The sequence below is a fragment of the Aquarana catesbeiana genome, linkage group LG02 (genome assembly GCF_042186555.1).
Source record: "Aquarana catesbeiana isolate 2022-GZ linkage group LG02, ASM4218655v1, whole genome shotgun sequence".
Lineage (NCBI taxonomy): Eukaryota > Metazoa > Chordata > Amphibia > Anura > Ranidae > Aquarana > Aquarana catesbeiana.
The window spans coordinates 487,925,132-487,952,884 of NC_133325.1; the positions used below are offsets into that span (position 1 = coordinate 487,925,132).

General features: G+C 46.9%; 1 protein-coding gene across 4 annotated transcripts in view; it reads left to right on the forward strand.

Moving 5' to 3' along the window:
• The first annotated feature begins 11,983 nt into the window (after window positions 1-11,983).
• Window positions 11,984-27,753, forward strand: part of ST7L (suppression of tumorigenicity 7 like) — a 289,595-nt gene continuing 273,825 nt past the window's right edge. For all 4 annotated transcript variants that reach the window (XM_073615725.1, XM_073615728.1, XM_073615727.1 and 1 more), the window contains exon 1: window positions 11,984-12,201. In XM_073615725.1, coding sequence (XP_073471826.1) covers window positions 12,012-12,201 — 190 coding nt within the window. In that variant the 5' untranslated portion in view covers window positions 11,984-12,011. The remainder of the gene's footprint in view (window positions 12,202-27,753) is intronic.

Consider the following 27,753-nt stretch of genomic DNA (forward strand, 5'->3'; position numbering starts at 1 on the left):
TAATAACTAAAAGAGCAAAGCTAAGGCTTGGAACACACACCAACCACAACCTCCTGGGACACATCACATGTCCCAGGAGAGTGCGGAACCATTCACAAAAGTACCAGGTCTTGCGCAAGTGCAGTGGGGAGCCAGCTATGAATCAAGTCACAAAGAACAGTGATTGACTAGTAAGGGTGAGGACAGCACTAGACTCCTTCACTAATGAGTAATTTTAATAGTGATCAGCTAAAGTATTAAAAAAATAAAAAGAAGGAGAAAGAAAAAAAATAAGTATACCCAAACCTATTTTGGCTATTCTTCTCCTATTGATCACAGAAGTGCAGTTCATTCTGCTAAAGCCTGTTGTCGGCTGACATCACTCAGCCAGTCCGGGCTTGGGAAAGACCCCAACTTAACAGTCGGGATCCACACAGATGCCTGGAACAACAGCAAGCTGCTGAGAGACTGAGACAGCCGCTCCTGCCTCCTTCATAGCCCCTGGCAATCCAGTAAGCGCTGGAGGGACAAAGCAGAGCCGGTGACACAGTCACCAGCTCTGTGCAGGCTGAAGACTGAGAACCAAGCAATCAGCGGTCTTTAATCCCTCAGTTCTTAGGAGGCAGTGGGGGACAGTTGCAGCTATCTGGGTGAGTATGATTCTTTTAAGCCATACTACTTTTAATAATCATTTTAAATGAGCGAGCATACACTCCCAGGCCACATGCCCTCAACATGGGGGGTGCTTTGGGCACAAGGGTCTCTTCCCCACAACCCACTCTGCCATGTAGCTGCGGCCCAACTCCAGCTGCAGAAAACTTCTTTACACACTTCGGGTTCAGTCTTTCCCCAGTTTGACAACATAATGTTTCCCAAATAAATTAATCCTGCTTTCATCACTAAAGTGAACTTTGGACCAGTTCTCCTCTGTCCACACAACATGCTCTTGATCAAAGGTTAGTCTAGCCTTTTGATTCTTTCTGCTAATGAGAGGTTTGGTCACTGCAGTGTGGGCTTTCAGTCCAAATGCTCTTAAACGGCGAGACACTGTATGACGAGACAGATCCTTACTCAGTTCAGGGCTAAACTGGCGAGCAAACGCAAATGCAGTGTTGCCCCAATTGCCCATTGAGATTCTCTGCAATATCCGGTCCTGTCTTGCATTTGTCTTTTGTTGACGACCAACCTTGTTGGGGGACTTGAATGAGTTTGTGACTCTTGCTATGGCTGAAAGGGTCATCTCTTTGGCCTTCAGCTGGACAACCTGCTGCTGGAGGGTTTCAGTCACTTTAGAACGGCTCACTATCTTGCAAAGTCAGTGAAAACTGGAAAGTTAAGCTGCCAGTTAAATAGGGTTTGTCAGATAATTAAAGAAAATTAGCACAAGGTGCCAGATTAACACCAATAACTGGGAGGTATCTGAAGTGTTATCTAATTTTGATCAATGTTCTTTTTCAAATCTCATTGAAGTTTTTTTTATTCTGTGCTTCAAAATATATGTAACTCATGAAATATGCTTAACAAAACAGCTGTTTCTGCTGTTTAGATCATTTCAAATAGGACCAAGCAGGGACCTTGAAATTTAGCAAATTGTAGGTTGTTCTCCAATTTTGATCTATCTATTTTTTAATTTTATTTTAATGGTAGGTTTATTTTAACAGTGAGAGACAGAACAAAAATATCCAGAAAAAATGCATTTCAAAAAAGTTAAATTGATTTGCATTTTAATGAGTAAAATAAGTATTTGATCCCCTATTAATCAGCAAGATTTCTGGCTCCCAGGTGTCTTTTATACAGGTAACTAGCTGAGATTAGGAGCACTCTTAAAGGAAGGGCTCCTAATCTCAGCTTGTTATCTGTATAAAAGACACCTGTCCACAGAAGCAAATCAGAGATTCCAATCGCTCCACCATGGCCAAGACTAAAGAGCTGTCCAAGGATGTCAGGAACAAGATTGTAGACCTACACAAGGCAGAAATGGGCTATAAGACCATCGCCAAGCAGCTTGGTGAGAGGGTGACAACAGTTGGTGCGATTATTCGCAAATGAAAGAAACGCAAAAAAAACTGTCAATCTCCCTCAGTCTGGGGCTCCATGCAAGAGTTTCAATGATCATGAGAACGGTGAGAAATCAACCCAGTACTACACAGGAGAATCCTGTCAATGATCTCAAGGCAGCTGGGACCATAGTCGCCAAGAAAACAATTAGTAACACACTAGGCCATGAAGGACTAAAATTCTGCAGCGCCCGCAAAAGTCCCCCTGCTCAAGAAAGCACATGTACAGGCCCGTCTGAAGTTTGCTAATGAACATCTGAATGATTCAGAGGATAACTGGGTAAAAGTGTTGTGCTCAGAGACCAAAATCGAGCTCTTTGGCATAAACTCAATTAGCTGTTTGGAGGAGGAGGAATGCTGCCTATGACCCCAAGAACACCATCCCCACCATTAAACATGGAGGTGGAAACATTAAGCTTTGGGGGAGCTTTTCTGCTAAAGGGAAAGGACAACTTCACCGCATCAAAGGGAATGTACCATCAAATCTTGGGTTCTCAGCCAGGGCATTGAAAATGGGTTGTTGATGGGTATTCCAGCAAGACAATGACCCAAAACACACAGCTAAGGCAACAAAGGAGTGGCTCAAGAAGCACATTAAGGTCCTGGAGTGGCCTAGCCCAGACCTTAATCCTATAAAAAAAATATGTGGAGGGAGCTAAAGGTTCGAGTTAACAAACGTCAGCCTCGAAACCTTAAAGTAATTGTAAAGTTTTGATAAAAAAAAAAAAAAAAAAAATTATAATATATAAAAATTAAAATATATTATATATATATATATATATATATATATATATATATATATATATATATATATATATATAAACATGTTATACTTACCTGCTCTGTTGCAGTGGTTTTGCACAGAGCAGCCCAGATCCTCCTTCTCTGCTCCTGGCCCCTCTCGTTAAGTGCCCCCACAGCAAGCAGCTTGCTATGGGGGCACCCGAATCACAGCTCTTTGTGTCCATTCAGACATGGAGCCCCAACCCGCTCTCTCTTCTGATTGGCTAACTGACTTTGACAGGCACAAGAGCCAATGGGGCCACTGCTGTCTCAGCCAATCAGGAGGAGAGTCCCTGGCAGCTAAGACATTCGTGGATATCGCTGGAGAGATGGGGCTCAGGTAAGTAGCTGCTACACACAGGTTTTTTTTTATCTTAATGCATAGAATGCATTAAGATAAAAACCTTCTGCATTTACAAATCTTTTAATGACTTAGAGAGGATCTGCAAAGAGGAGTGGGACAAAATCCCTCCTGAGATGTGTGCAAACCTGGTGGCCAACTACAAGAAATGTCTAACCTCCGATTGACCCCTTCGCAAAACCCTTGTTGGCAAATACTTATTTCACTCATTAACCGGTTCCCGACCGCCGCACGCCAGTGTACGTCGGCAGAATGGCACGGCTGGGCAAATGGACGTACAGGTACGTCCATTTGAATTCCCCGCCGTGCCATTGCATGCGCGCCAGCCGGGAGCTCCGTAGGTCGGGTTCCGCGGACTCGAACGCCGCGGGTATACCCGCGATCGCCTCACGGAGAGGACAAACGGGGAGATGCTGATGTAAACAGCATTTCCCCGTTCTGCCTAGTGACAAGTGTCACTGATCACAGCTCCGTCATCGGGAGCAGTGATCAGAGTAATGACACTGCTAGCCCATCCCCCTACAGTTAGTAATCACTCCCCTAGGACATACTTAACCCCTCCCCGCCCCCTAGTGGTTAACCCCTTCACTGCCAGTAATCAGTGCATTTTTAATTGCACTGATCGCTGTATAAATGACAATGGTCCCAAAAATGTCCGACATGTCCGCCATAACGTCGCAGTCACAATAAAGAACAAAAAAAAAAATTACTAGTAAAAAAATTATTAATAAAAATGCCATAAAACTATCCCCTATTTAGTAAATGCTATAACTTTTGCGCAAACCAATCAATAAACGCTTATTGCGATTTTTTTTTACCAAAAATATGTAGAAGAATATGATCGGCCTAAACTGAGGAAAAAAAATGTTTTTTTATATAGTTTTGGGGGATATTTATTATAGCAAAATGTAAAAAATAATGCGTTTTTTTCAAAATTGTCACTCTTATTTTGTTTATAGTGCAAAAAATAAAAATCGCTGAGACGATCAAATACCACCAAAAGAAAGCTCTATTCGTGGGAAAAAAGGATGTCAAGTTTGTTTGGGAGCCACTTCGCACGACCGCGCAATTGTCAGTTAAAGCGACGCAGTGCCGAATCGCAAAAAATGCTCTGGTCAGGAAGGGGGTAAACTCTTCCGGGGCTGAAGCGGTTAAAATGCAAATCAAATTTACAGTAATACCTTGGATTGCATATAAACATTTAACGAGTGTTTTGCAATACGAGCTATTATTTTTTAAAAACCCTGACTCTGTTTGGGAGTGTTGTCTCGCAAAACGAGCAGGATTTAAGCCTCTGCGGTTTGCAGCACCGCATTTGGCCAGAGGTGCGGAGGAGCCGGTGACACTCGGAAATACTCCGTTCCAGAGCCTTTCCGAGTGCATCCGAGCGGTCTCCGAGTATTTCCGAGTCTCTCTGGCGCCCCCCCCACCTCTGGCCACATGCAGTATTGCATACAATAAAAGTCAATGTGGAACGAATTATCTTTGTTTCCATTGACTTCTAAGGAGAAACTCGCTTTGATATACGAGTGCTTTGGATTGCAAGCATTCTCCTGGAACAGATTATGCTCGTAGTCCAAGGTTCCACTGTATATCTTTTTTTAAATGCATTTTTCTGGCTATTTATGTTGTTATTCTGTCTCTCACTGTTAAAATAAACATACCATTAAGATTAGACTGATCATTTCTCTGTCAGTGGGCAAACGAACATAATCAGCAGGGGATCAAATACTTTTTTCCCTCAGTGTTAGTGTATATACACCCACACTAATTTGTAGATGCTACAACTTTCATGCAAACCAATCAATATACACTTAGGCTCGGTTCACACTAGGGGCGGCACGACTTGCAGGTCGCCTCACCGAGGCCTGCACACGACTGCCACGGCAACTTGCAAAACGACTTCTGTATAGAAGTCTATGCAAGTCGCCCCAAAAGAAGTACAGGAACCTTTTTCGTCGCTCCTATTAGAACGGTTCCATTGTACAGAACGGGAGGCGACTTGTCAGGCAACTAGGTCGCCTGACAAGTCGCCCCTGTGTGTACCGGGGCTTATTGTGATTTTTTTTAACTAAAGACATGTAGCAGAATACATTTTTGGCTTACACTTCTGAAGAAGTTTAATATTTTTATTGGATGTTTTATAGCAGAATTATTTTTCCAAATTTTAGGTCAATTATATTGTAAAAAATAAAAATAAAATAAATATTTGTGTGAAAATTATATATATACTGTCAGCGCTATATAAATCCTGTATAATAATAATAATGTATATAATTTGCTAGTGTACAGCACTGCATGACTGCACAACTGCCAGTTAAAGCAGTGCAGTGTTGAACTGCAAAAAAAACGGCCTGGTCATTAAGGTGTAAAATCTTCTGGAGCTCAAGTGATTAACATGTGGGATGTGTGCAAAAAAAATAAATAAAATTAGACAAGTGGTTAACCACTTCAGCCCTGGAAGAATTTACCCCCTTCCTGATCAGGCCATTTTTTTGCGATATGGCACTGCGTCGATTTAACTGACAAATGCGCAGTCGTGCGACATTGTAACCAAACAAAATTGACGTCCTTTTTTTCCCCCACAAATAGAGCTTTCTTTTGGTGGTATTGGATCACCTCTGTGGTTTTATTTTTTGCGCTATAAACAAAAAAAAAAAAAAAAAAAAGCGTCAATTAAAAAAAAAACAATATTTTTTTATTATAATAAATATCCTAATTTTTTTTTTTTATATATAATTTTTTTCCTCAGTTTAGGCCGATATGTATTCGTCTACATATTTTTGGTAAAATCGCAATAAGCGTATATTGATTTATTTGCGCAAAAGTTATAGCGTCTACAAAATAGGGGATAGATTTATGGCATTTTTATTTATTTTAACTAGTAATGGCGGTGATCTGCGATTTTTATTGGGACTGCGAGTACAAATAAGGGCAACTAAGCTAATAAGGGGTCTGGAGGATATTAGTTATGAGGAAAGGTTGCGAACACTGAACTTATTCTCTATGGAGAAGAGACGCTTGTGAGGGGATATGATTTCAATTTATAAATACCGTACTGGTGACCGCACAATAGGGATAAAACTTTTTTGCGGAAGAGAGTTTAACAAGACACGTGGCCACTCATTATAGTTAGAAGAAAAGAGGTTTAACCTTAAACTACGTAGAGGGTTCTTTACTGTAAGAGCGGCAAGGATGTGGAATTCCCTTCCACAGGTAGGGAATTAGATAAGCACCTGAACGACCGCAACATACAGGGATATACAATGTAATACTGACATAAAATCACACACATAGGTTGAACTTGAGTCTTTTTTTAACCTCACCTACTATGTAACTGACATTGCGGCGGACAGATCGGACACTTTTTTGAAACCATTGACACTTATACAGCGATCAGAGATATAAATAGCCATTGATTACAGTATAAATGTCACTGGCATGGAAGGGGTTAACACTAGGGGGCGATCAAGGGGTTAAATGTGTTCCCTGACTGTGTATTGTGGGGGGATGGGACTGACTAGGGGAGGAGGCCGATCGGTGTTCCTATCTACTGGAAACACACGATCGGTCTCCTCTCCCCTGACAGGACATAGATCTGTGTGTTCACATACACTCACACAGATCCATGTTCCTGCTCTGTCACGAGCGATCGCGGGCGCCCGACAGACATCGCGGCCGCCAGGCACGAGCATTGGCTCCTCAGTGACGCGGTGGGTGTGCACTCCCCCTATACCGGCGGAAAGCTGAGGACATCATATGATGCCCACCCAGTATAAGACATTATTTGACTATAAGCGGGATATGTAGTGGTTAAAGGGCCATTTTTTTGTGTGCATACATGTATACACAATTTTTTAAAGCGTATGCAAGCTCCTGGATGGGAAGGAAGTAAAGGTGAACAGATGTTCAGACACGAAAACACACACTTCCTGTGTCGCACATTTATGGGCATTTCCAGTGACACCTACGAGGCCAAAAACATCAAAAAAATAAAACCCAACCCTCATGTACCTTTTCCAGCATAGAGCACAGCCTGCATTGAAATGAAAGGCATCCTTATTGCTGAAAGCTATTGCGCAGGCACAAAAACGCTCAGGTGTGTCCTCCTTACTGCAGATACATAGAGTGACCATCTTCTGTCCTCCTTCCCACAGATACATAGAGTGACCATCTCCTGTCCTCCTTACCGCAGATACACAGAGTGACCATCTCCTGTGCTCCTTATCGAAGATACATAGAGTGAACATCTCTTGTGCTCCTTACCGCAGATTCATAGAGTGACCAACTCCTGTCCTCCTTAGCGCAGATACATAAAGTGACCAACTCCTGTCCTCCTTAGCGCAGATACATAGAGTGACCAACTCCTGTCTTCCTTACCGCAGATACATAGAGTGACCAACTCCTGTCTTCCTTACCGCAGATACATAGAGTGACCAACTCCTGTCTTCCTTACCGCAGATACATAGAGTGACCAACTCCTGTCTTCCTTACCGCAGATACATAGAGTGACCATCTGCTGTCCTCCTTACCGCAGATACATAGAGTGACCAACTCCTGTCTTCCTTACCGCAGATACATAGAGTGACCATCTGCTGTCCTCCTTACCGCAGATACATAGAGTGACCAACTCCTGTCTTCCTTACCGCAGATACACAGAGTGACCAACTCCTATCTTCTTTACCGCAGATACATAGTGACCATCTCCTGTCCTCCTTAGCGCAGATACATAGGAGTGACCATCTCCTGTCTTCCTTACCGCAGACATAGAGTGACCATCTCCTGTCCTCCTTACCGCAGATACACAGAATTTCCATCTCCTGTTCTCCTTACCGCAGATACATAGAGTGACCATCTCCTATCCAGTGGCGGCCTGTCCATAGGGGGCCCACGGGTGCTGCCCCCCACCCAGCAGTCACCAAAAAAAAAAAAAAGAGGCGCTTCATTTGCAGGCATTTGACCTGCTTTGTGGCGCAATATAAAGCGCTACGGGTGGGAGCTTTGTTCTTCTAGTTAAGAGGTTACTTCCAGTTTCCCTGTTCCACAGGGAAACCGGAAGTGACGTCAGCAGCTCAGTGGAATTCATGGCCCGAGTGGAGCTGCCTGTAAGGTAAGTGAGGCTGCATTTGATGGGACACAGTGAGGCTGCATATGATGGGGCACAGTGAGGCTGCATTTGATGGGACACAGTGAGGCTGCATTTGATGGGACACAGTGAGGCTGCATATGATGGGGCACAGTGAAGCTGCATTTGGTGGGGCACAGTGAGGCTGCATTTGATGGGACACAGTGAGGCTGCATTTGATGGGACACAGTGAGGCTGCATATGATGGGGCACAGTGAGGCTGCATTTGGTGGGGCACAGTGAGGCTGCATTTGAGGAGGCACAGTGAGGCTGCATATGATGGGGCACAGTGGTTGCATAAGATGGGCATACTAACTGTATTTGATGGGGCACAGTAGCTGCAATTGATGGGCAAAGTGGCTGTGTTTGATGGTACAGTGAGCCTGCAATTGATTGGTTTTTTTTTCAGAATTTTTCAGTTTGTTTGCGCCCCCCCCCCCCCCCCCAACAATTTTGAGCACCAGACGCCACTACTCCTATCCCACAGATAAATAGAGTGCATAGCTGCCAACTGTCCCGAATTTCCCGGGACATTCCCGGGACTTGGACTTCATTCCCGGATTTGTGGCGTCCCGGGAAATGTCCCGAAAAATTCGGTTCCGGTTTTTGAAACCGCCGCCGCCGCCGCCGCTAGAGGTCGGCGGCCGGCGGAGACATTGTCTTCGCCGGCCGCCATTTTGTTGGAGTTCAGGAAGACGGCTGGGGGGGGGGCTAGACGAAGCTTCTGCGTCGCCGCCCACCCCCTGCCCCGCCTCGGCCCGCCCCGCTCCGCCTCGGCCTGCCTCGGCCCGCCCCGCCTCGGCCCGCTCCGCTCCGCCTCGCCCCGCCCCGCCCCGCCTACCCCCCCGCCCCGCTGCCAGTCTGTTATGGAAAGGGGCGGGGGTTCTAGGTGGGGGGTGAGCGCGCGCACCGCTGTGGGACACCTGATGTGAGTGGGGGGGGCACAGGGGACACCTGATGTGAGTGGGGGGGGCACTGGGGACACCTGATGTGAGTGGGGGGGGGCATTGGGGACACCTGATGTGAGTGGGGGGGGCACTGGGGACACCTGATGTGAGGGGGGGGGCACTGGGGACACCTGATGTGAGGGGGGGACACCTGATGTGAGGGGGGGGGCACTGGGGACACCTGATGTGAGGGGGGGACACCTGATGTGAGGGGGGGGGCACTGGGGACACCTGATGTGAGGGGGGGACACCTGATGTGAGGGGGGGGCACTGGGGACACCTGATGTGAGTGGGGGGGGCACTGGGGACACCTGATGTGAGGGGGGAGGGCACTGGGGACACCTGATGTGAGGGGGGGACACCTGATGTGAGTGGGGGGGGGCACTGGTTACACCTGATGTGAGTGGGGGGGGCACTGGGGACACCTGATGTGAGGGGGGGACACCTGATGTGAGTGGGGGGGGGCACTGGGGACACCTGATGTGAGTGGGGGGGGGGCACAGGGGACACCTGATGTGAGTGGGGGGGGCACTGGGGACACCTGATGTGAGTGGGGGGGGGGCATTGGGGACACCTGATGTGAGTGGGGGGGGCACTGGGGACACCTGATGTGAGGGGGGGGGCACTGGGGACACCTGATGTGAGGGGGGGACACCTGATGTGAGGGGGGGGCACTGGGGACACCTGATGTGAGGGGGGGACACCTGATGTGAGGGGGGGGGCACTGGGGACACCTGATGTGAGGGGGGGACACCTGATGTGAGGGGGGGGCACTGGGGACACCTGATGTGAGGGGGGGGGCACTGGGGACACCTGATGTGAGTGGGGGGGGCACTGGGGACACCTGATGTGAGGGGGGGAGGGCACTGGGGACACCTGATGTGAGGGGGGGACACCTGATGTGAGTGGGGGGGGCACTGGGGACACCTGATGTGAGTGGGGGGGGCACTGGGGACACCTGATGTGAGGGGGGGACACCTGATGTGAGTGGGGGGGGGCACTGGGGACACCTGATGTGAGGGGGGGGCACTGGGGACACCTGATGTGAGTGGGGGGGGCACTGGGGACACCTGATGTGAGTGGGGGGGGCACTGGGGACACCTGATGTGAGTGGGGGGGCACTGGGGACACCTGATGTGAGTGGGGGGGGGCACTGGGGACACCTGATGTGAGGGGGGGGGCACTGGGGACACCTGATGTGAGTGGGGGGGCACTGGGGACACCTGATGTGAGTGGGGGGGGCACTGGGGACACCTGATGTGAGTGGGGGGGGCACTGGGGACACCTGATGTGAGTGGGGGGGCACTGGGGACACCTGATGTGAGGGGGGGGGCACTGGGGACACCTGATGTGAGGCGGGGGCACTGGGGACACCTGATGTGAGGGGGAGCTCCGCCGGGGACTCCTGATGTGAGGGGGGGCTCCGCCGGGGACTCCTGATGTGAGGGGGGGCTCCGCCGGGGACTCCTGATGTGAGGGGGGGCTCCGCCGGGGACTCCTGATGTGAGGGGGGGCTCCGCCGGGGACTCCTGATGTGAGGGGGGGCTCCGCCGGGGACTCCTGGTGTGAGGGGGGCTCTGCTGGGGACTTCTGATGTGAGGGGGGCTCTGCTGGGGACTTCTGATGTGAGGGGGGCTCTGCTGGGGACTTCTGATGTGAGGGGGGCTCCACTGGGGACTTCTGATGTGAGGGGGGCTCCGCCGGGGACTCCTGGTGTGAGGGGGGCTCCGCCGGGGACTCCTGGTGTGAGGGGGGCTCCGCTGGGGACTCCTGGTGTGAGGGGGGGCTCCGCCGGGGACACCTGATGTGAGGGGGGCTCCGCCGGGGACTCCTGATGTGAGGGGGGCTCCGCTGGGGACTCTTGATGTGAGGGGGGCTCCGCTGGGGACTTCTGATGTGAGGGGGGCTCCGCCGGGGACTCCTGGTGTGAGGGGGGCTCCGCTGGGGGCACCTGATGCAAGGACGGACTCTGCTCGGACATCTGAAGCAAGGACGGACGGCTGGTGGCAGGCGACGTGGCAGGTGACACGCTCAGGGATCCCACTGATTCTGCATTATGGTGAGTTGAATGATTTCATTTTATATTACAATGTAATAATAGAAATAATGCGCTTCAATCATCCTGACACCATAACAACCATGGTGCCGGGATGATTGAAGCATTAACACCAGGTGTTTGGAGTATCTTTATCTGCTGATTGTTAAACTTTCTAGAATACACATATTTCTATTGTGTAGGATCTGGGGCTGCTGTCCCGTCATTTCCCTCTCTCTCCCCCTCTCCATCCCTCATTCATTTCAGACTCTAACCACACCCTCTAGAGCCACGCCCATTTAAGCCACGCCCACAATTTCGCGTAAACCACGCCCATTTTTCGACGCTTGTCTGTTTTTGATAGGCCACGCCTGCTGGTGAATGCCCCGCCCCCTAATTATTGGACAGCTCCGCCTACAGCCACAAAAGTGTCCCACATTTTTTTTTTACAATGTTGGCAACTATGAGAGTGGACAAATATTGTATCCCCCCCACGAGGAGTAACCAGCCTCTCCAGAGAAAGTAACTCTACCTGTAGCAAGAACTACAAGGCTGGGGATTTTAGCTGGCTGACTGACCGCCCACCTCACCTCAGTAATCCGCTACTAAATAGACGTCTGTTGCGTCAGCGGTATTAACATAGCCATGAAATGCCCGCCAGTCTGTCCCCACCAATCCCGTGCTGCGCTCCTCCCATTCCTGACACTGGCACAGCCCAGCCCGTATGAGGTTGGGAAAGGAAACAACAAACATGGCGGAGCACTCCAGCCCCGTCGGCGCTTCCTTTGCCGTTCGGCTTAAAGTTTACTTGCGCCGATACGGGTCCTACGTGTGGCTGTTGCTGCTGCTGGCGGGCCTGCTTCTTCTTTACCATTTCCGAGCCCCGCTCCGCCTTTACGAGACCGTGCTGGCCGGTGAGTGCACAGCCGCTTCATCCAGGCCCAGGCCGTTGGCTCTGCTCTGTTGCCTAGCAACGGGGATTCAGGTGTGTCGGCTGCTGTTTTGCTGAGCAGTTGCGATACAAACCCATCATAGGCAATCCTCGGAGTGTTGTGGTACTATAAGCTGCAGCCTGCCTAGATAGTGTGTCTTCAGGGATATAATATGTAGATAATTATACTTGAAGTGAAACTTTTAGCCCGGGTACACACTATAACGAACACAGACATCGCGTGTGATTCGCACCCGCATTGCTGTCCTGATCACATGCGATGTCTGTGCAATGCGAGTTTGATATCGCTGAACTCGCATTGGATTTGCATAAAAAAAGGTGCAGAAACTTTTTTTTTTTCCTGCACAGGATTCGATTTGCATGGGTGTTATCACCTCCTTTCTGAATCCACAGTTCGCACTGCTATCTGTGAACCGGTCTGGGGGTGTCATTAACATTGTATTGACACCCGCATCGGTTCGCAGAGGGCAGTGTGAACTCCCTGCGGGAGAGATGCGATGAGGGAACCGGCGCTGGAATTGCACTGGTTCTCGCATCACTATAGTATTGCTCTATATCGCTAACCCAGGCTTATGACCCATACACACGAGCGGAATTTCCGTTAGAAAAAACATGGATGTTTTTTCCGACGGAGTTCTGCTCAAGCTAGCCTTGCATACGCACGGTCACACAAAAGTTCTCTGAACTCTCGACCGCCAAGAACGCGGTGACGTACAACACTACGACGAGCCGAGAAAATGAAGTTCAATGCTTCCGAGCATGCATCGAATTGTTTCCGAGCATGCGTGATTTTTTGCGCTTTTTTTGCGCTTCCAAATTGCATACAGACGAACAGAATTTCCAATAGGAACTTTTTCCGACCAAAAAATTGGGAACCTGCTCTCAATCTTTTGCTGGCTGGAATTCCGCCAGCAAAAGTCCGATGGAGCATACACATGGTCGCGATTTCTGAACAAAAGCTCTCATCGGTCTTTTGCTGGCAGATTTTCTGATCGTGTGTATGGGGCATCGGTCAGAAAATGAAGTCCTGCTAGATCGCATCAGGCTGGCCCCTTTTGCAGGTGTAGCTATGTGAAACATTAAAAATAAATGTCTAATACTAATACAGTTTAAAATCCAATAACACCTCTGATGAGGGGAGGGCCCTCAACATAAGTATCTCAAAGACAAGTGCGTAGCTTCCTACTTCTGTTTCCCTGAGCCATCGTCACCTCACCCTGTACCTACCCGTTCCCCCTCCTCCCCCTTCTATTCTGATTTCTCTAGTCTATCTTTTTTCTCTCATTTCTTCTCTGCTACTATTTAAGGAAAGTGGAAATTGAGCCCGGGCAACCCCCATTTTATTTTATTTTTCAGTGATGATACCTTAGTCACTACTGCGCCAATTGACATAAATTTGTACGCCACTATTTAAATATTATGTAACGATACTTATGTTTACTGTATATATGTCCATTATATAATTGGTACACATGGGCTGTGTCCTGTGATTGAGATTTAAGTTATCCTTGAGCGGTTTTAACCCTTTTTTGGCCACCAGCGGGGGTTAAAACCGCACCGCTAGCAGTCGAATACCGCCGCAAAAACGACGGTAAAGCGGCGCTAAAAATAGCGCAGTTTTACCGCCGACGCCCCCACCGCCCCAGTGTGAAAGTGGCCTTATGTCACTGTTGTAATGATTGGGTTTTGCCCCTTAAAAAAATCCAGCAATACACTGTCTTGCCCTGCTCTGCACATGTTTAGTTACTCTTCTTTTTTTAGGCACTGCTAACATTGTAGAGGCCGGTCTGCTTAAAGCGTAATCAAACCCTCCTATCCATCACAGCCAAGGAAGCTGCTTCTGTTTGATCTCCAACTGTCATGGTGCTGCACGTGTGATCAGTTATGACACCAGCCTTTTGATGGTTTTACAGTTTGGTTGAGGACACAAGCAAATGCGACAGTTAGACTACTTTCACACGTTGGCCCAGTCTGCAGAAAATCGCCGCTATTTTTAGCAGCGCTTAACCGTCATTTTTGCCGAGGTTTTCAGCCGTTAGCCGGGCACTTTTAACCCCCGCTAGCGGACGAAAAAGGGTTTAAAACCGCCCGCAAAGCTCTGCTGCAGCAGCGCATTTCCGGCGGTTCGGTGGCACTGCCCATTGATTTCAGTGGTGAATGGTGCTTTAGGACTATACACTGCTCCTACAGCACTGCAAAGATGCGGCTTGCAGGACTTTTTTTACCATCCTGCCAGCGCACCACTCCAGTGCGGGCTTTCACATTGGAGAGGCTCTTTCAAGGCGCTTTGCAGGCACTATTTTAAGCATTATAGCGCCTGTAAAGCTCCTCAGTGTGAAAGTAGCCTTAGCAATCCCGGCATTCTAGGAATGGAGCTGTTTTCTTTTAAACTGTTAATTTGATGAATTTAGTTCCGCTTTATGATTTACTGCTGTTCAGGGGCTCTGGGCAAATTAGCAGCCTCCAGCAAGAAGAAACAGGGGCAAAGCTGGAAGCAATTTACAGCACACACTAATTTTGGTGGCATGATTATTAATACAGAATAAATGTTCCTTGCTAAAGAACATTATTATTTATCAAGTTGTTATGGGTAAAGTTCCGCTTTAAGGCCCCTTTCACACGGGACAGACTCTACCAGTTCAGCAGGGAATCTGTCCACTTATCCCCGCTGAGCATAGTGGTCACAGACACAGCCCGTTCTCCTCTATGGGCAGTCGGATGTAAACGGATGGCCTGTCCCTTTACACCCGACAACCATCCAATCTGATCCCCTAGATGGATGGAACTGATCCCCATCCTTCTGTTTTTATAAAATCAGATGTCATCAAGTATAACACATGTTCCATGAAAGATAATGGGAGGTCCGATCGCGTCCGCCTAGGAAACTGACAGGTGGACCCGATGGGTCCATCTGTGTGAAAGGAGCCTTAAGAGGATCTTCAGTCTTAACAAAGAAACTTAAAAGGCAGCAGCTACAAATACTGTAGCTTCTGACTTGAGGTCCCTGGTACCAGCATGTTTACTAAGGCAAAGCTTCATAGCCATCGTCCCACTGTGTCTCAGAAGGTTTTGGGCAGGGAGGGGTGGGGTGAAAACCTGTGCTTTAATCACCTAGGTGGTCAGAGCGGAAGTGGGAGAGGGTACTAAAACTAGGTTTAAAATAAAACCTCCAAAAGTGAGAGAACAGGGGGGAAGGAGGTGTTAAAATGGAACTACCCTTTGAAGGCCAGTTCACACCATAGAAACGCAGTTCTGATGCGTTCCAGATACTTTTCTGCATGCACGTTTTTGATGCGTTCCAGTGTGTTTTTGATGCAATTTTGGTGTGTTTTTGATGCAGTCCAGTGCATTTCTCCCCCTCTTTTTTCTTAACCTTAACTAAGGACATGTGTTCCGGTGTGTTTTTGATGTGTTTTACAGCATTTCAGTACAGTCCAGTGCAGGAAAAATGCAGCATGTTCTACTTTTTTTTTCTGGAACTGGAGTGCATTTGAACTGCAAGCACTGGTGTGAACTATGCCACTGAAAACCATATAATCTACCTTCCATGCGTTTTTGATGCAGAAAAAAACCACACTGGACTGCATGTGGTGTAAACTGGCCCTTAGAGTGAATTTCCACTTTAACCACAGATTTCTTTTGTGGTAATGCTAATAATCTGTCGCCTAGTGGTGCTGAAAGCCCAGTAAAAATCCTGCAGGTCCTGTGGGGCAGATCCTGCCTATTTAGGTCTAGGGGAAATGGAAAAGCAGTTTTACTCATCCAAGCCTCTGCTCCCCACTAGATGGCACACCCCCATTCTTCAGTGGTGGACTGTTCCCCTACATTTTTGATGTTGAATGAATGGCTAGGGGCTCTGTATCACTTTTGATGATGCCAGGGGCATCTGACCACCAGAGCATAGGGGAGGAGCGGCTGAAAAGGCCAGTCTTGTAGTACGAATAAATCATTGGGAGCAGAGGATCAGGTAGATAAAAATGTTTTTCCTGTCCCCTGGATGTAAACAAGATTTAAAGGATAAGTCTACATTCACACCACCAATAAAGTGCATCCAGAAGCGATTAATGTGCAGAGAGCAGCTCATAGCTGCATCCACTGGTGACCTGTCATTAGAGTGAATGGGGTCGGCTGCAGAAGGAATCTGTGATTCCGGCTGCTACTATTCACAGTGGTCCAAATCATTAGTGTGAATGTAGCCTAAGGCAGCCCATATATTAGTCTTTTTTTCTTTCAACCAGCGGGTTAAATGAAAAAAAAAAAATCGAAGTGGATGGGGAAAATCGCTCCCACTCTACCCTTGTATTCTGACAGTGGGGAGACTTCCTAGTCGTCAGAATACATTGATCAGCGCTACTAGCTATACCTGGCAGTGCTGATCATGTGGAAATTTTCCAACAGTCTTATTGTACAGAAGCTGATCAGTAGATTGACTTCTGTATAACCAGCCTGCCCATGCATGGATCGAAATTCATCCCGTCCCTACTAAACCGGCCGAATTTCGATCCATGTATGGCTGACTTGAATTCATTTTAGAATCATGCTACATGTTACACCCATATTTAAGGAGTGAAATGTTACTAGGCAGCGCCCCCCAATTCTGCGTTGTGACAGCAAGTGGGGGGTACTTCTCCCTACAGCCGCTGTTACAATTTAACAACTTACCGACCGCTAGCAGTACATTTACTGCTGGTGGGTGTCTGTCCCAGGCACCACAAAATACCCATATGTCGTGGTGCACATGTGTCTCCCCCTGCAACAACACGGAGGATTGCAGTGCTTGGTATTGGCCCGATGTGAGCGGCCCAGATACCACATGATCCATTCATGAAACCATTGTTTACTACTGTGTATTCCCCCTAGCTGACTGTTGAGAAAGGCTGCCTTAGTGCCTAATCTGCTTTATTAAAGTGGTTCTAAAGACAGAAGGTTTTTTTACATTACATTTACACGATAAAAAACCTTCTGTGTGCAGCAGACTACCTCAGCCCCCCTAATACTTACCTGAGCCCCATCTTCCCTCCAGCCATGTGCATGAGAACCTCGTCTCTCCAGGGACTCTCCCACCTCATTGGCTGAGACGGCAGTGGGTGTCATTGGCTCCCACTGCTGTCAATCATAGCCAGTGAGCCAATGAGGAGAGAGAGGGGGTGGGGCCGAGCTGTAGCTCTGTGTGTGAATGAACATGCGGTGTGCAGTGTGAGCCAGGAATAAATGGGGTACTCCTGGAATTATCTCTGGAAAGGACTGCAGAAGGTATGTGTAATTTGTTAATAATACCTATGCCTGTGCTTTCCTTGCCAAGATACAGACCCCTGAAAACTCTGAAGGGAGCGCAGTCTTATCATAGGCTCACAGCTTCTGGCCCCCTTCACCCTTCACAACATGGCTGAGGCTGGTATTTTAGATCATAATAGTTTTTTGGATGTTGTGTGATTCTGAACATATCTGCACTCCACCTAAGGCTACGTTCACACTGGGACTCCCGGGCCGTTAGAGCTAAAGCGCCACACGTTTTTGCGGTGCTTTAGCGCCGCTTTTCGGCTGCTAGCAGGGCTGTTTTTAAAAGGGTAAAAACACCTGTTTTGTGGTGCTTTCAAAACGCTTTTAAGGCGCTTTGGAAGCGCTGCCCATCCATTGCAATGGGCAGGGCATTTTGGGAGCACTAAATACCCACCTCAAAGATACTGCTTGCAGGACTTTCCGTAACGTTCCGAAAGCGCACAGCCCCAGTGTGAAAAGACACACTTAAATGAATAGGAGGTGGTTTTCAGGCACTTTGCAGAGGCTATTTTTAGCGCTAAAGCGCCTGAAAAACGCCCCAGTGTGAAAGGGATCTCAAAGGGAAGTTATCAAAAAAAAAAAAAATGTGGGAGCTGCCTTTATTAAAATTTCGTGTTTTACTACTCCTCGAATCACAGACCAAAAAAAACAGCAATAATCTGTGATGCCAGTTCACAAATCACAGAAATGTGACAAGCAAAATGGGAGAGTTTGTTGTTTTGTTGCCCAGTAAGTTAATTGGTAATGCAGATATGGGGTTTGATGCTTTACATCAGCGGTCTCCAAACTGCTGCCGGAGACTTGCCTTTATCCGGCCTTTGGGGCACTATTCCTAACACTGACACCAGCAGTGTGACAATATCCCCCAACTGGCACCAACGATGGGGCACTATTCTTCCCACTAATATCAATGACGGGGCACTATTCCATCCACTGAAACCAATGGTGGGACACTATTCTTCCTGCTGATAGCAATAATGGGGCACTATTCCTTCTTCTACTCACCACAGGTCCTAAGCAACTGAGCACCACACCTGAGGCATTGTTTACTCAACCTGATGCCAGGCCTGGGACATATTCTACCCCCACTGGCCACAATCCAGCCCCCAAGTCTGAAGGACAGTAAACTGGCCCTTTGTTTGGAAAGCTTGGAGACCCTTGCTTTACATGATTGGACTGCTGTGCCCTCTTTCAAAGGGACAGGAGGAATGTAATAGGTAACAGTCTTTATATAGAAAGTGAATATGAAAGTTGATCTTGCCAATTAGAGAACTTACCTGGTGATCCTGACAAATACCGCTACTTTCTTCTTGGTGGCAAAAATATTTGGGCTCATAAATCCTCTGCAGCGTTAACAACACAGTGCACATGCTCTCCTTTTAGAAAGTAAACCATAATGGTCCTAGCTGCTGCTCCTGACAACTACACCTGCTCTACATGGCCTGGGCAAAAGGGCATGAAAAAGCTGAAGTCACCAGGTTGTGTGGCCCACTACGGCTTAGCCCAGCCCCCAACTTGGGTATTGCAAAACTGAGAACAAAATTGCAATCATGTCACCTGCAAGATAAAAATTTAAAACAGGTATTTATGTTTTTCTTAAATTCATTGCTGTTAGTGTGCCCTATCCATAAAAATTATAAAAAAAAATCTGTACCTTACCCTAGTGCTTAGACACACAAGTATCACTCATTTTTGTAGTTGGATTCAATTGGAATAATGCATTAATCCTGCGTGAAAGTTGAAAAAACAACTTGTGTAAAAACATTTATCACTAGACCTTTAAAATTATATACTGTCCGTTATTTATTTTTTTATGCTTCTCTTTTGTCTCAGTGATGTCATCACAGGGATCCTAAATCTTATTTCTTCAGCAGCAGTCTGGAGAAGGGATTTGCAGGACTTCATACATCATCGCCCACTGATGTATGTGCATCTTGCAAAGCTGCCAAATCTTTGATTCCTAGCCTCCTGTTCTGGCTGTAGGGAGTAGGAGCCATTGCTTTTGGAGGCTTTGGGGGGGTTGTGGGTGTTTACAGGGGAGCAGAGAACTCCCCATTCTTGCCATTATGTACTGACATGTACTTTAGTTTTTCCACCACATGCAGAATGGCAAACAGCTGAGCTCTTTTGCTTTGCAAGTGTGTTTGATAGGCCAGCATACTCTCAAAACAAAAAAGGCTCTGCGGTTTACTATCCTTCGTACAGGGAAAGTCTGACAAGGCTTTACATCTGTCATTTTCTGGGCTCCTTAAATTGTGGCGTTGCAAGGCATTGGGGTTGATTTACTAAAACAGAAGAATACAAAATCTGGTACAGCTGTGCACGGTAGCCAATCAGCTTCTAACTTCAGCTTGTTCAATTAACCCCTCCCTGGTTGCGTTATAGCCGAAAGACGGTTACAGCGCGGACCTACTTTGCCAGGTGGACGTCCATAGACGTCCTCCCATGCTTGAGTGGCCTGCACGCCCCCTGCGCTCTGTGATCAGGGAGTCTATGAGACTCGGCTGATCACAGATCGGAGTAGGGGGTCTATCCCGACCCCTTACCACGTGATCAGCTGTCAGCCAATGACAGCTGATCATGTGATGTAAACAGAGCCGGTAATTGGCTATTTTTTTCTCCTCATGCTGCTAGCTGATCACCTGCAGCTGTGAGAGGGACATCAGTCCCAACCGTGGAGAGATCCTGCAGAGGCTTCTGTGCCCACCTGTGCCACCTACCAGTGCACAACAGTGTCATCTACCAGTGCCCACCAGCGCCACCCATCGTTGCCCACAGTGCCACCTATAAATGTCACCAATCAGTGCCTCATCACCAGTGCTGCCTATCAATACCACCTACCAGTGCCCATCAGTGCCACCTACCAGTGCCCATCAGTGCCGTCTTATCAGTGTCAAGTTATCTGTGCCTATAAGTGTCGGCTTATCTGTGCCCATCAGTGCAGCCTCATCAGTGAATATCAATGAAGGAGAAAAATTACCGGTTTGCAAAATTTTATAACAAACTTTTTTTTTTTTTTTTTTTAATTTCTGTCTTTTTTTGTTTGTTTAGCAAAAAATAAAAACCCACGTGGTAATTAAATACCACCAAAAGAAAGCTCCATTTGTGTGAAAAAAATTATAATAAATTCATTTGAGTACAGTGTTATATGACCACGCAATTGTCATTCAAAGTGTGACAGCGCTGAAAACTAAAAATTGGTCTGGGCAGGAGGGGGTTTAACCACTTGACAACTGGGCACTTAAACCCCCTTCCTAACCAGACCAATTTTCAGCTTTCGGTGCGCTCACATTTTGAATGACAATTACTCAGTCATGCAACACTGTACCCATATGAAATGTTTGTCCTTTTTTTCACACAAATAGCGCTTTTATTTGGTGGTATTTAATCACCGTTGGGTTTTTTATTTTTTGCGCTGTGAATCAAAAAAGACTGAAAATTCGGTAAAAAAAAAAAAAAATCTTTGTTTCTGATAAAATTTATTGGCAGAGTATTGCACATTATTACAGAGTATTGCACAGTATGGGCACAGAGCAGCGCTGTGGGCATTACAGATCCAGCCCACAGCGCTGCTAAAAACAATCCCTCCCCCTCTCCCCTCGCACTGTACAGAGAGGGGAGGGAGGAACTGGCGTCATGACATGATGCCGGTTTGTTTACAAGTGATCGCTCCATCATTTGACGGAGCGATCACGTGGTAAACGGCCGCTACAAGCGGCCATTTACCACGATTCGTGATGCGCCGGGTCTTCTCAGGGGGCGCGCGAGAGCAACATTCTGGGAGGACGTCCATGGACACCCACCCAGAATAAGCCGACCACGCTGTAGCCTTCTTTCGGCTATGGCCTGGTCGGCAAGTGGTTAAGTGCCCAGTAAGCAAGTGGTTAAGCTTTCACAAAAAACCTGGAAGCTAATTGGTTTCTATGCAGAGCTGCACCAGATTTTACACTCTCCAGTTTTAGTAAATCAACCCCATTAATCAGTAGAGCTAGTAGAGAAAGCCTACACTCATTTTGTTTAAATAAAGCCCATATAGGTGAAAATTTACACCACCTTGTTTGTATCATGAACTTCAGGCAATTAACAGCTGCAGGCCATATCAGCAGTGCTGATTTACCATGGATTTGATAGTAAAGTGTAGAGATAGGTTTGGGCGTGCTCGATCCCGCCAGAAAGCTGACACTGCCCCGGGCTAATCACAGGCAGTGAGATTTCCCGATCTGTGCAGCTGCTACCTGGGAAATGTCTCACTGCCTGTGATTAGCCGTGTGCAGTGTCAACTTCCAGGCGGGATCGAGCGCGTGGGATTTCGAACACGCCCGGGCCTAACTCTAGTAAGGTGTCCTAAAATACGCCTAATCTGCTAAAAGAAATAAAGTAGAATTCCAGGGACCACCTAACATCTGTTGTCAGCACTTCCTCCTCTTCCCTGCAGCCACTGCTGGCTGACACAGGGGAGCTGGATCATGTGACTGGACCAGGGCAGCCTGGAAATAGGTAAGTCTACAGACCTTTTATACACAGGTTAGTCAAAATAGGTGTAAGGAGGGGGGAGGGAGCATGTTTAAGATTAGGTGGTAGCTTGAATTCCACTTTAAGGCTAGGTTCACACTTCTACGTTTGGCTGAGGATGGGGGAATTGCAGCGAAATCCGCAACCACCCGCAGTAAAAACGCACTGCTTTGCTGAAATGTGTGGGGCATGTAAAATCACAGTGCGTGAATCGCTTGGTCAAAAATACTTTTAAAAGGTGCATGTATATATATATTTTTGTCGGAAACGCAGGCATGGCAGCCCATTCATTTTGATAGGCTGCCGTGCCCGCGCAAATGCGGCATGCACAAAATGCATAGGTGTGAACCTAGTAATAAAATGTTGATACACACTGCAGCACCAATTCTGCTGTGAGGATAGAGACTTTAAAGTGATTGCAACCCCCCCTATTGTCACTTTTACCTATAGGTAAGCCTAGAATAAGGCTTACCTATAGGTAGTGGAAATATCTCCTAAACGTGCGCCGTAGGAGATATTTACCTTGTGGTGCTCCAATAACATTGTCGGCGTATGCTCTGTGAAGAAAGGGACCTCCGTGCCGTTTCTTCACTCGTAAGTGCCATGATTGACTGCTCCTGCGTGCATGCGCTGGAGTGACGTCACATGGCTCCAGCCACTCACAGAGCCGGAGTCTGTGGCCCCGGAAGGAAAAGCGGCGAAGATGGATGCGGCCACCAGTGGTGACAGCGTGGGCTTTGTTTGCAGGTAAGTGCCACATAATGGGCTAGTACGCAGTGCATACTAGCCCATTATGCTTTTACTTTGCTGGAGGAAAAAATAGGAAGTAAAACCCATCAGGGTTTACTTCTTTAATGCACTGTCACTCTGTAAAATATGTTGGGGTGGAGGGCCATAAACTGTTTTTTTTTCCTTTAATTACCTGATAAAAAGTTCAAATCCAGAAATTATATTGAACTCAAAGGGTGGCAGTTTTCAAGAATTGTGCCAAACTGTTTTTGAAGTGTGTAACCTGCTTGTATATTACTGAATTTCACACAGATGTTATACCATCTACTAAATGATTTCTGCGCAAACGTTTGTTTACTTTACAGCTGTAAAATGTTAAAGTATAACTAAGGTGAAACTTATTTGTTTTTGGATAGAATAGAGAACTTTGTTTTTATTGCTGTCTGTGGCCCCTTTAGAGGAATTTACCCTCTCTATTTGTCCTGCTTACTGTTATCACTGAAAGTGGGAAAAAATTGAAAGTTTGGGTTATCACCAGAACAGGAATAGAGGGGGAAATCCTTCCAAAAGGGACACTAGTTCTGGTGGCAATCAGGGATTCCCTCCCTTTAGGGGAATTTCTTTGTGCTTCTGTTTTGACTATGGGACAGGAAGTGAAGGGAAATCTCCCCAATTAGAAGAATTGAAAAATAAATGAAAACATTTTCTTACAGGGGGTTATAACCTTCCCTTACCTCTATCCAAAAAAAAGGTTTGCCTTTAGTTCTATTCTTGCAAAATTGCACACGTTCCTGATGCGAAGGCAAACGTGTTGCTCTTTAGCAGACATGCAGGGCTGCCGATAATTCTTCATGGCACCCCCATGCTTTGGCAAAACACCTGCAAAATAATTATAGTTATTAATAATCTTATTTTTTAAATTGCGTAAAAAAAAAAAAAAAAAAATAAAGCTTAAATTGCAGTAGCTCATACTAACCTGTTTTTGTTTACATTTGACAGACAAGAACAAGATATAATTCTGATTGAGTGTAATCTGTACTGTAAAGTAAATGATGAGATTGTGTTTTTATTAATATTTTACTTTTTTACTTCTATGTTTATGTTATGTTCCCAAGGCTCCATTCACAGCTATGCAGGTGGAACAGTGCATGCATGCTTTGGTGAATCAGGTTTAGCGCAGCCCATTCATGTGAAAATTGCTCCAAAGATATGCAGGCACCTTTTTTTATTTTTTTTATTTTTTTTTTTACTTGTGCCACACCAAAACACATGGGGTTTGATTTATAAAACTGGACAGTGAAAAATCTGGTGTATCTCTGCATCTCTCCAGGTTTTATTTTCAAAGCTCAACCACCTCCCACCTGCGCTATAGCAGAATGACGGTATCAATAGATGTCCTCTCGTGCATGAGCTGCCTGCGCACTCTGTGATCAGCGAGTCAATGAGATAGATCAGAGTAAGGGGCTAATCCCGGCCCCTTACCACATGATCAGCTGTCGGCCAATGACAGCTGATCACGTGATGTTAACAGAAGATCAGTAGTCGGCTTCTGACAGAGGGACATCGGTCCCGAACAGGGAGAGGCACTGCTGCTAGGCAAGTGCCCACCAGTGCCACCTATCAATGCCAACCAGTGCCCATCAATGCTGCCAATCAGTGCCACCTCTCAGTGCCCACCAGTGCCGCCTTATTAGTGCCCATCAGTGCCACCTCAGAGTGCCCACCAGTGCCGCTTTATCAGTGCCACCCTATCAGTGTCCATCAGTGCAGCCCATCAGTGCTGCCTCATTAGCGCATATCAATGAAGGAGAAAAATTACCTGTTTTCAAAATTTTATAGCAAACTATGAAGAAGTTTTTTATTTATTTATTTTTTTCAAATTTTTTCGGTCTTTCTTCGTTTTTTTTTTGCAAAAAATAAAAAACCCAGCAGTGATTAAATACCACCAAAAGAAAGCTCTATTTGTGTGAAAAAAATTACAAAAATATAATTTAGGGTATAGTGTTGCAATTGTCATTCAAAGAGTGACAGTGCTGAAAGCCTGGGCAGGAAGGGGGTTTAGGTGCCCAGTAAGCAAGTGGTTAATTGAACAAGCTGAAGTTAGAAGCTGATTGGCTACCATGCACAGCTGCACCATATTCTGAGTCCACCAGTTTTAGTAAATCTCCCCCATGGCACTTTTTAAACATTCCTTTATGTGAGAGTTCACACGCATGTTAGCAATGTGCGTTGAGTTGCCCCTAGGAATTAATGTCATGCAGCTGCAAAAGCGATACAGTTTTTGTGCCTGGCGGAAATGTGTGCAGTTGCGTGTGTATCGACATCTATATTCATGGGCTTGTATTGTGTATACGTAAACAAAGCATTTGATTTTTTTTGAAGGACATATTAACAACATTAGACAGTAATGAAAGCTTGACAAAGGTCCTCTTTCTTCTTCCCTCTATCAAAAGTAGAAAAAAATAATTTCGCTGAAGTTGCACTTTAGCCTGGGATTTGGCATGCGATTTGACATGTCAAATCGCATGCCAAATCGGTGGCTATTGCCGGCAATGGAACTGTCCGAATCGGTGCGACGCTGCATTCACAATGGACACAAACCACCACTCACTCCAACGGCAATACTCTCAACCTCGTATTCTCCCATCGCTGCACTCCCTGCAACCTCTCTAACACCCCCTTTCCTCTCTCCGATCACAGCCTTATCTGTTTCACACTCTCCTTGTCTCCTACCTCCCATGCAGCCAACCCACAAACCACTACCCGCAGAAACCTTCGCAACCTCAACCTTTCCGTTCTTCATTCTGCTACTTATGTCCTTTACGACAAAATCGCACCGCTGTCCTGCCCAGATCTAACCACTTCCATCTACAACAACACGCTGTCATCCTCCCTAGACATACTTGCTCCTCTTTCTACACGCAGAACCAGGCCCCATCTGCCACAACCCTGGCAAACAGACGACACCAGAAGTCTCAAGAGACGCAGCCGTGCTCTTGAGTGAGCATGGTGTAAATCTAAATCCCTGCAAGACTTTACCCTTTACAAATCTGCCCTTCTCAAATACAACTCCTGCCTCCACTCTGCTAAACAAACCTACTACAACACTCTCATCAAAACCCTCTCTTCCAAACCTCGCCAAACTATTTTCTACCCTTAATTCCTTACTTCACCCCCCACTGCCCCCACCCACCAACTTGCTTACCGCTCAACAGATTGCCAACCATTTCAAAAGCAAAATTGACACAATTCGCAAGGAGATATCCAGCATTCAACTTCCCAGCACATCAGGTCCAACACCATACTCAATACTCTCCTCCTTCTGCCCAGTTACCAGTTAACTCCTCTTCATGGCCCACCTCACCACCTGTCCCCTGGACCCTGTCCCCTCACAATTACTGCGATCACCTTCCCACTGTATCCTAAACTCCCTAACCCACATCTTCAACCTCTCCCTCTCCTCCAGCACCTTTCCTTCCCTGCTCAAACAAGCACTGGTTACCCCATACCTAAAAAACCTTCACTAGACCCCACCTGTTTGAATAACTTAAGACCCATCTCCCTGCTCCCATTTGCCTCTAAGCTCATCGAATGCCTGGTCCATGACCGAATGAGTCGTTACCTCACGGACAACAACCTTCTCGATCCCCTACAGTCTGGCGTCCGTCCACAACATTCCACTGAAACTGCACTTCTAAAACTCACCAATGACCTACTAACTGCTAAAACCAATGGCCATTACTCTATACTCGTACACTTATGCCCTGTACACACGATAGGATTTTCCGATGGAAAATGTGTGATAGGACCTTGTTGTCGGAAATTCTGACCATGTGTGGGCTCCATCACACATTTTCCATAGCAATTTCCGACACACAAATTTTGAGAGCTTGCTATAAAATTTTCCGACAACAAAATCCGTTGTCGGAAATTCCGATCGTGTGTACACAAATCCGACACACAAAGTGCCACGCATGCTCAGAATAAATTAAGAGACGAAAGCTATTGGCTACTGCCCTGTTTATAGTACCGACGTACGTGTTTTACGTCACCGCGTTCAGAACAATCGGATTTTCCGACAACTTTGTGTGACCGTGTGTATGCAAGACAAGTTTGAGCCAACATCCGTCGGAAAAAATCCATGGATTTTGTTGTCGGAATGTCCGATCAATGTCCGACCGTGTGTACGGGGCATTAGACCTCTCTGCTGCCTTTGGCACAGTTGACTACTTGCTCCTCCTCAGCAAACTACACTCCTTGGCCTCTGTGATTCTGCTTTGTCCTGGTTCTCCTCCTACCTATTTCAGCGCACTTTCAGTGTCACTTACAACTCTATCTCCTCCGCTCCTCCGCTCCTCTTCCTCTCTCTGAAAAATGTGTGGTTTAGGGATAAATGGCACTGCCTATGAACTGAAAAGTGATCTAGTGAATCGCCCTTCACAGGTGAATGTGCATTAAAGTGGAATGTCACAGTTAAATCTAAAACCGTGTTATGTGTTCTCAAACTCCACCTATTGCAATGGTTGAAACTTATTAAATCCTAGGAAAAGTACTGTTGTGCATTCATCAGTTGACTACTACGTGCATTACCACCAAGTTTACCAACATCTTCTATAAACATTTATATTCCTAAATCAAATAAGGTCCACCTTAGGCCCCTTTCACACGGTCGGACCGTTCGGGTCTGCCTGTTAGTTTTGACGGCGGACCTGAACAGGCGCTCCATGCTAGTCTATGGAGTGACGGATGTCAGCGTTGACATGTCTGCTGACATCCGACCTGGTCCGATCCGCTAAAAGCAGACGGATGCCTCTACGTTCAGATCCGTCCCTGGCGGATCTGATCGGGTGAGATCTGATGAAAACGGACATGCTGTCCGTTTTCATCCGATCCCTCCATAGGCAGCAGCGGCGCCTGACAAGCCCCTCCCCGCTCAATGAGCAGAGAGGGACCTGTCATCCGCCGGCTCTGCGGAGATCAACGGAGAGATCTC